Here is a 9,562-nt window from a genome sequence, read left to right on the forward strand (position 1 = left end):
TGAACTTATTCCAAATTTTTTGAGTACATTTTATTAAGTGCTTAGAAGGCCACATCAGTTTAAATAAAAAAGGTCCTCTGGTTTTTAACACTCTGCTGAGCACTGCTGCATGAATGGTCTAAACAGCTCAGGCTTCAAAGTTAAGTTCCTGATCCTCAAAACATATCTATTTATGATGCAATTAAGAGTAATCAACTTTTCCTGAACTCAACTATAATGCAACAGATAATCTTTCATTCATTATATCCCCCCCCAAAACAGGGATTTAATAGGCTATTTTCCAAGAAGTAAAAATACTTTATAAATAATATCTGGCAGTGTATTAAAAAATGGAGCATACTGAACAACAAACTATCTTACACCTTTCAGGAAGAAAAAACACTAAATTTGAAAAGACATCACCCACTCAATTTGGACACAACACCTCTACTCAATTAAGAGAATCATTTGCACAGTCCAGGTCTTTATTTCTACACCCATCAGGCCATGAATTCATAGGGAATGGGCTCCAACAGTTCGGGTTCCTTTCCATTGGTCCTCACAAAGTGTGCTTCTCTGGGTGGAGCAGGCTAAAAAAACACAAGGGAGTAATTATATAAAGTACTGTAACTCAATTTCAAACTGTTCCCAGAACCAATAACACACTCAACACCAAGAAACCCTGCCAAGCACTCACCTGGCGCTTCAGCTGAACCCAAGTCCCTTTCTCTTTGGCTTCCTTCTTTTTCTGATCATTTTCCTTCACACGTTTCAGGAAGCTATCTCGGCTCTTAGAGTGCTTAATATGCTCGATACGCACATTAATTCTCTTGGCAAGAATCTTGCCCCTGGAGAAAAAAGAGCCTTGTAAGTGCTTCATCAAAAACACAGCCTAAATTCAGAGACTCCTTTCATGGGTTTTACTTTAAACCATGAACCTCTACCCAGAGACAAGATGACAGCAAATTTACAATCATTTATTAAATCTTGCTGAACTGGGTGTTGAGGCAAACATCCCCATTCATAAGCTCTCTTCTGTGAGATGACAGACTCTCAAGTACCAAATAATTTAAGCAAAACCAGACCACTAATAAAATGTACAACTTATTAAACTTCTTACCTTCTGAAAACTATAACTACTTAGTTAACATACTCCATAAGGCTTTAACATTGTAAGGTGCAAACTAAGTTTATTACAATGTTTCCTCTGACAGGTTACAAGACAAACACCCAGTTTGCCTGAGTTTTAAAAGGTTATTTCCTTTGCCCCACTTGAATGACCAATAAAGACATAAGTCCAATTGGCAAAGTGAAAGGGGGTGTGAGGCAATATACAAAGAATTAGACCTTACTTACTTAACTTGTTTGTTTACAATGATGCCAACAGCATGCTGGGTGACATTGTAGACTCTTCCAGTTTTGCCATGGTAACATTTGTGGGGCATTCCTTTTTGAACAGTACCCATTCCCTGTTTAGAAAGGAAGTCAATGTTATGCCACCAATTTCCCCCCTCCTTTTAAACCCAAAGTAAGATATTTTAATTTTTTTTCTTTAAAAGGCAACTCAAGAGCTCTCAGAGCCGGTGAAATGTCATTTTCACGTTGCTTTAAGCAATCAAAAAGACAATCATCATTAAGCTCTGGAGTGCCAGGACACATACACTTAAGTTCTTATGATTTCCCCCCTAACTTTTCCACTAGCTGTTAAAAACAAGTAATGAGAAAATTCTTAAGACTCAAAAATAGCCATTTTAAAAGCTTGTTTTTGAAAGTAAAATTACAATAGCCATTCCACACTCTAAGGAGCTCCTCCTCAGTAAATAGATTTCCCCTCAATTAGGAAGACAAAAAGATGGAATACACACTGTTCAAATTTCAACACAACTTTTCTAACTTCTAATGTTACTCCGTGGTTAATTCTCCAGTTTTATAATTTACCTTGATATCTACAATATCACCCTTCCTGTAGATTCGCATGTATGTGGCCAAAGGAACAACTCCTGCAAAAAGAAAAAGAAAAAGAAAAAAAAAAACAACACACAAAACAGTCAATATCGAGAGTAAAAGAAATACTTACTAGCCTTCAACACACTTTTTGGCTGTTACAAGTACTTTATCTTGATAGCCAACAATTTAGAAATTATATATAAAATGCATGTTTTATATTAAAAGGCAGATGCTGATTATCAGTGTCATTTATTAACAACACACTGTATGAACCGCAACACACAGGCAATAAACCAGGAGGAGGGCAGCTCCACTCACCATGTTTTCTGAAAGGCCTGGAGAACATGTAGCGGGTGCCCCGCCTCTTTCCCTTTGTGTTGGTCATCTTGGCGAATCACTGAAACCAGAAAGCACAGAACACTCAAACACAGTGTCAACAGTGTCATCTTCTCCTTTAACCAAAAAATATGTAATTACAAATGCACTCATTTCAGTAGCAACATCAGAATTAGGGAACAATCTACAAGGCTGGCTCACCAATCAATAGCTCTTATAAAAGGGGAAAAAGCAGTAATTTTACCAAGATTTTTGTCAAAATCACCTAAAAAGTCTAAGAAGCAGAACTGGATTTCAGAATCCAAACCAGCACTTTCCCTATGAGAATATAAAAACACAACAGGACCCTGGCATACTATTTCTGAGACTGCCAAGAGCACTGGAATTACTAGTAGGCAAAGCATAAAACTCAAGTCTTTTATTTTTGCATATTGGATACCCCCCCTTTCAACCTACAGGTTTCTCTTATACAACATCTATTAACTTATCAAAAATCTCTAACTCACTTATCTAATTACTCAGTTGTTTACCAGGAAATGTAAGGTGTATCTACACTGTTAAACTTTTCACTTTGTTTCCCAAAAGCTCAAAATAATGGTTTTAATTGCTTCAGATCACCCAAGAGAACTACCATTGCTGGCAACGACTCCTACCACAAGGAGATCACAAGTTAGAACACAGTGTTCTAACCTAAATCAATCTCTCAATATGTTACCATATCTTCAAAAGTGACTCCCAAGAATCTTTTTCATATGACTTGCCTGGCAAGGAAACAGAATGTTTTAGCTAACCCATCAAAGTTAAACCACTGTGCACACTCTTACTTCACATTCTACTAATTACTCTGTAATGGTCTATATGGGAAAAGAATATTAAAAAAAAGAAAGACTTATGTATAACTGATTCACTCTGCTGTACACTACAAACATTGTAAATTGACTGACTATATGCCTATAAAAACTTTTTAAAAAATATCCACAACAAAAAAGAAAGGCAAGAAGAATCTATCAAGCCTAAATACTGCTTCAATTCTCAACTCTACATTTGTACTAAGTTCATATAAACTCGCCTTACGTTCATAAACAAGGAGACATGCTCTGTGGGTATCAGTAAATCATTTCTTGACTACTGAGCCCACTAGTTAGAAATCCATTCACGACCCAAGACACATGACTTGCCTTTTGCAAAGAAATAGAAGAAAACAATATAATGGGAAAGACTAGAGATCTCTTCAAGAAAATCAGAGATACCAAAGGAACATTTCATGCAAAGATGGGCTCGATAAAGGACAGAAATGGTATGGACCTAACAGAAGCAGAAGATATTAAGAAGAGGTGGCAAGAATACACGGAAGAACTGTACAAAAAGATCATCACGATCCAGGTAATCATGTTGGTGTGATCACTGACCTAGAGCCAGACATCCTGAAATGTGAAGTCAAGTGGGCCTTAGAAAGCATCACTACAAACAAAGCTAGTGGAGGTGATGGAATTCCAGTTGAGCTATTTCAAATCCTGAAAGATGATGCTGTGCAAGTGCTGCACTCAATATGCCAGCAAATTTGGAAAACTCAGCAGTGCCCACGGTACCAGAAAAGGTCAGTTTTTATTCCAATCCCAAAGAAAAGCAATGCCAAATAATGCTCAAACTACTGCACAATTGCACTCATCTCACACACTAGTAAAGTAATGCTCAAAATTCTCCAAGCCAGGCTTCAGCAACACGTGAACCGTGAACTTCCAGTTGTTCAAGCTGGTTTTAGAAAAGGCAGAGGAATCAGAGATCAAATTGCCAACATCCGCTGGATCATGGAAAAAGCAAGAGAGTTCCAGAAAAACATCTATTTCTGCTTTCTTGACTATGCCAAAGCCTTTGACTGTGTGGATCACAATAAACTGTGTTAAATTCTGAAAGACATGGGAATACCAGACCACCTGATCTGCCTCTTGAGAAACCTGTATGCAGGTCAGGAAGCAACAGTTAGAACTGGACATGGAACAACAGACTGGTTCCAAATAGGAAAAGGAGTACGTCAAGGCTGTATATTGTCACCCTGCTTATTTAACTTATATGCAGAGTACATCATGAGAAATGCTGGGCTGGAAGAAACACAAGCCGGAATCAAGATCGCCGCGAGAAATATCAGTAACCTCAGATATGCAGATGACACCACCCTTATGGCAGAAAGTGTAGAGGAACTAAAAAGCCTCTTGATGAAGGTGAAAGAGGACAGTGAAAAAGTTGGCTTAAAACTCAACATTCAGAAAACGAAGATGAGGCATCTGGTTCCATCACTTCATGGGAAATAGAGGGGGAAACAGTGTCAGACTTTATTTTTGGGGGCTCCAAAATCACTGCAGATGGTGACTGCAGCCATGAAATTAAAAGACGCTTACTTCTTGGAAGGAAAGTTATGACCAACTTAGACAGCATATTCAAAAGCAGAGACATTACTTTGCCAACAAACGTCCGTCTAGTCAAGGCTATGGTTTTTCCTGTGGTCATGTATGGATGTGAGAGTTGGACTGTGAAGGCTGAGCGCCGAAGAATTGATGCTTTTGAACTGTGGTGTTGGAGAAGACTCTTGAGAGTCCCTTGGACTGCAAGGAGATCCAACCAGTCCATTCTGAAGGAGATCAGCCCTGGGATTTCTTTGGAGGGAATGATGTTGAAGCTGCAACTCCAGTACTTTGGCCACCTCATGCGAAGAGTTGACTCATTGGAAAAGACTCTGATGCTGGGAGGGATTGGGGGCAGGAGAAGGGGACGACAGAGGATGAGATGGCTGGATGGCATTACTGACTCTATGGACTTGAGTCTCAGTGAACTCCGGGAGTTGGTGATGGACAGGGAGGCCTGGCGTGCTGCGATTCATGGTGTCGCAAAGAGTCGGACACGACTGAGCGACTGAACTGAACTGACGGAGCACATCTCGCAGTTTGGGCAACTCTGGCAGCTGCTACAAACAAGCCTGCCAGCCTCCTCTGTCCTGGGATTTCCCAGGCAAGAGTACTGGAGTGGGTTGCCATTTCCTTCTCCAGATCTTCCGGACCTAGGGATTGAACCCGGGTATCCCGCATGGTAGGCAGACGCTTTTCCGTCTGAGCCACCAGGGAAGTCCACAAACTAGACAGAAGGACGCAAAAACTAAGGCTAAGCGGTTTCTTGCTTAACTCCCCTCCCCGCCCCAAACTTCTAAATCAGACAGAACTATTCAGAAATCCCTGTACTCAACACTTGCTGCCCTGCATTAATACACCCGTAGCCAACAAAAGCATTTTCCCTTTGTCCAACTGAGGCCCCAAGACAACATTTAAACGACCCGAAATCACTCCCTCTGTATGAACGACTAACGGCCTCGGTTTCTTAGTCCAGGTGGACTCTGGGCACCTCTGCGGTTCTCCGACCAGGCCCCAGGCTCACACACACACCCCGCCAACCCGTTCCTACCACCCTGAAGCCCCTAGCCCGCAGCACATATACTTCAGCTTCTGCAACGAGAATAAGGATGCCACCCTGAAGGCATTCGAAAAGAAAGGGTCACGCGGCCCCAGAGCCGGTTCGAGGAATCCCAGGTCAGCAGGGCTGAAGACGTGCAAGCGCAGGAGGGACCAGTTCCCTTGCTCCGACAGACCCGAGTCACGTCACCCAGGGGCCGCGGCCCCGCTTCTCCGGGGCTCTTCCCCTCAGCAGGTCGCGGCCTCGGCCCAGCCCCGCGCCCGCGGTCCCGGGTCTGGATGGACACGGCCCCACCACTCGAGCCAGCGGCCCCCGGAAAAGCTAGACAGCCTTTCTACGGCTTCATGCGCGGCCTCAGCCGCTACAGGGTTGAAACTCACGCCTGAGGGGCCGGGAGAGAAACGAGAGGCGGCGGGAGCCACGCGCTGGCCTGTACCTGGAAGATGGCGGTTCCGGCCGAAAAGAAGGAGGCGGGGCCGCGCATGCGCCTTTCAAGGCCCTGTGGGCTGCCCACGGCGCTGCCTGAAGAAACGCCGACCGACAGCCATTCTTTCCTGAGGGGTGAGGTTATTGTCCCTGAGGACGAGGAGAGCCTGTGAGGATACTGTCATTTCTTGCGAAAAAGAGGGCGAGGTAATCGACCGACACAGGCTGACACTTGGCTCTTGCCAGACAGCCCGGAAAGGGGCCTTCAAGGGGGTCCAACGGGCGCCGCCGTCCCGAGCGTGTTGACGTCAGCGCCTGCGTCAGACGCCACGCCGGGTGCGGGTGTGTGCGTGCGTCCTCGGGCAGCATTCGGGCGCGCGAAGTTACAGGTCTGTTCTCGCTGCTGCAGTCAACGGGGATGGCTATGTGGGCAGAAAAGCCAGGCTGTAGTGAAGAAAGCGTGTTGTCCGGTTTGTACGTGTTTCAAACCTTTTTTTTCTCAATGCGTAAAAGCATAGTACACACTTCCTGGTAGGTTCGTGCGTATTACAACCACTTTGGAAAGCCACAGGGCAAAATCTAGTGAAACGGAAGATGAACGAATAATCAGATTCCGGGGATTTCCCTGACGGTTCAGTGGCTGGGACCCCGCTTTCCCAATGCAGGGGTCCCTGGTTCCATCCCTGGTGGAGGATCTAGATTCCTGTCTGCCGCATCTTGTGTTGCAACTAAAGATTCCGCAGGTTTCAATAAGGATCCTGCTTGCTGCAGCTAAGGCCCTAAGATGGGGGGGGGGGGGGGGCGGGGCGGGGGGCAAATAAAGAAGTCTTAAAAACACCAGACTCTGGCATTTTTAGTTGTTGGCCGTTACAGTCACTCCCTTCCAGCTCCCACAGGTCATCTTTCCTTTCTTACGATTCTCCTTGCTAAGGCTCCTTGGATAAGCGGAGGCTCTGCCTTCTCCCTGACAGCATCTCCACAGCTGAGCGTCGTCCTCAGCTGCACACAGGCTAACTGCAGTCACTATAATAAGTCATATCTGGGCTGTAGTTTGCGCGCATGGACTTTGTTTTCTTCAACAGATAGCAGTGTTAAGCCACGTGGCTCAGATGGTAAGGAATCTGCTTGGAATCCGCCTGCAATGCGGGAGACCTGGGTTCGATCGCTGGGTCGGGAAGATGCCCAGGAGGAGGGCATGGCAACCCACTCCAGTATCCTTGCCTAGGGAATCCCATGGCAGACTAGAGTTCATAGGGTCACAACTGAGAGTCGAACACTACTGAGCGACTAGCACACGCGTGCACACACATACGCACGATTTTAGTTAACTTAAAAAAAAAAATGCTGGGAATTCCCTGGTGGTCCAGTGGTTAGGACTCTCTGAGTCCACTGCAGGGGGCATGGATTCGAACCTTGGTCTGGAAACTAAGATCCTGCACTTCAGTTCAGTTCAGTCATGTCCAGTTCTTTGATACCCGATGAACTGCAGCACTCCAGGCTTCCCTGTCCATCACCAACTCTCAGAGCTTGCTCGAACTCACCTCCATCAAGTCAGTGATGCCATCCAACCATCTTATCCTCTGCCGTCCACTTCTCTTCCCACCTTCAATCTTTCCCAGCATCAGGGTCTTTTCCAAGGAGTCAGTTCTTCACATCAGGTGGCCCAAATATTGGAGCTTCAGCTTCAGCATCAGTCCTTCCAATGAACATTCAGGGTAGATTTCCTTAAGGATTGGCTGGTTTGATCTCCTTGCAGTCCAAGGGACTCTCAAGAGTTTTCTCCAACACCGTAGTTCAAAAGTTCTGACAAAACGTGGTCCACTGGAGAAGGGAATGACAAACCACTTCAGTATTCTTGCCTTGAGAACCCCATGAACAGTATGAAAAGATCCTGCAAGCTGCGAAGTAAAAAAAAAAACAAACAAACAAACAAAAAACCTTACTTGTCATAGTAAAATTGTTCTATGTCAAATTTCTATTTTTTAGCAGATCCTGTTATTTATCTCACTCATCAGTGGATCTGGACTAAGGGTAACATGGTTAATCCTCTTATCCTAAGAAAAACATAATTAGTATGAAAATAATAGTATAACAAGATGAATTCCAAAATTAAATGTGTTCTTGCTGTGGCCTACCGTTTTAGACTTTGTACATATGTATTTGTGCATATGTATGTGTATATTATCGGAGAAGGCAATGGCACTCCACTCCAGAACTCTTGCCTGGCAAATCCCATGGACGGAGGAGCCTGGTAGGCTGCAGTCCATGGGGTTGCTAGGAGTCAGATATGACTTCACTTTATTTTTTCACTTTCATGCATTGGAGAAGGAAATGGCAACCCACTCCAGTGTTCTTGTCTGGAGAATCCCAGGGACGGGGGAGCCTGGTGGGCTGCCGTCCATGGGGTCACACAGAGTCGGACACGACTGAAGCGACTTAGCAGTAGCAGCAGCATGTGTATATTGTATATCTTTGTACATATGTGTGTACATATGGATGTGTGTATTTTATATATATATATCTGTCTATGTACATATATTTGGGTAGGGAGGGAGAAATTGAGATAGAATTTTTAAATATATATACCCTGAAATGCACAGATCCTAAGTGTTCATTTGTATGATTTTTGACTAATATATACAATCTACTATATACAATTAGTATATATACAATATGCTAATATATATACAATCAGTATATATACTAATATATACAATCTTATAACCAATATCTCCAAGCAAGATTAGAACATTGCCTGTGTTTCTTCCCAGGTAATCCCCTCCCCAACTAGAATAATCCAATATTCTGATTTTTATAACCATAGATTAGTTTTACCTATTCTTAAATCTCACATAAATGGAAATGTATGTACAGTATGTACTCTTTGTTGTCTGACTCTTTTTTTTTTTTCAGCTTAGTGTTTCTGAGTTTCAATTATGTTGTTGCTGGTATCAGCAGTTGAATTTATTTTTTTATTGCTAAGTAGTAGTCCACTGTATGAATATACCACAGTTTGTTTATACATTCTTTTAATGGAAATTTGGTTGTTGTTTTTTTTTCCCTTGATTTTATGCTGTATGAATAAGTTTTAGTCACCAAGTTGTATCCGACTCTTTTGTGACCCCGTGGACTGTAGCCTGCCAAGCTCCCCGTCCATGCAATTTTCTAGGCAAGAATACTTGCCCTTCCCTTCTCCAGGGGATCTGCCTGACCCAGGGATTGAACCCAGGTCTGATGCTAGGAAAGATCGAAGGTGGGAAGAAAAAGACGACAGAGGATGAGATGGTTGGATCGTATCAATGAACATGAGTCTGAGTAAACTCTGGGAGTTGGTGATGGACAGGGAGGCCTGGTGTGCTGCAGTCCTTGGGGTTGCAAAGAGTCGGACACAACTGAGTGACTGAACTGAAATATT

General features: G+C 43.6%; 1 protein-coding gene and 2 non-coding genes across 4 annotated transcripts; all 3 read right to left on the reverse strand.

The window, feature by feature from the left end:
* Window positions 1-434: 434 nt before the first annotated feature.
* Window positions 435-6,418, reverse strand: RPL21 (ribosomal protein L21). 2 transcript variants are annotated; one of them, XM_061434908.1, is made up of 6 exons: window positions 6,158-6,418; window positions 2,245-2,323; window positions 1,918-1,979; window positions 1,336-1,448; window positions 677-827; window positions 435-569 (listed from the first exon to the last, which is right to left on the reverse strand). In XM_061434908.1, the coding sequence occupies exons 2-6, from the start codon at window positions 2,309-2,311 to the stop codon at window positions 480-482; spliced, it is 483 nt and encodes a 160-aa protein (XP_061290892.1). In that variant the 5' UTR covers window positions 2,312-2,323; window positions 6,158-6,418; the 3' UTR covers window positions 435-479. The 2 variants fall into 2 exon arrangements, with proteins under 2 accessions (XP_061290892.1, XP_061290890.1); XM_061434906.1 differs by having other exon boundaries at window positions 6,102-6,180.
* LOC133258701 (small nucleolar RNA SNORA27) lies at window positions 1,176-1,302 on the reverse strand. The gene has a single exon (XR_009740153.1). It is a non-coding gene; the product is annotated as a small nucleolar RNA SNORA27 (small nucleolar RNA).
* On the reverse strand, window positions 1,549-1,619 carry LOC133258697 (small nucleolar RNA SNORD102). The gene has a single exon (XR_009740149.1). It is a non-coding gene; the product is annotated as a small nucleolar RNA SNORD102 (small nucleolar RNA).
* Window positions 6,419-9,562: the final 3,144 nt, after the last annotated feature.

The sequence above is a fragment of the Bos javanicus genome, chromosome 12, assembly GCF_032452875.1.
Source record: "Bos javanicus breed banteng chromosome 12, ARS-OSU_banteng_1.0, whole genome shotgun sequence".
Classification (NCBI taxonomy): domain Eukaryota; kingdom Metazoa; phylum Chordata; class Mammalia; order Artiodactyla; family Bovidae; genus Bos; species Bos javanicus.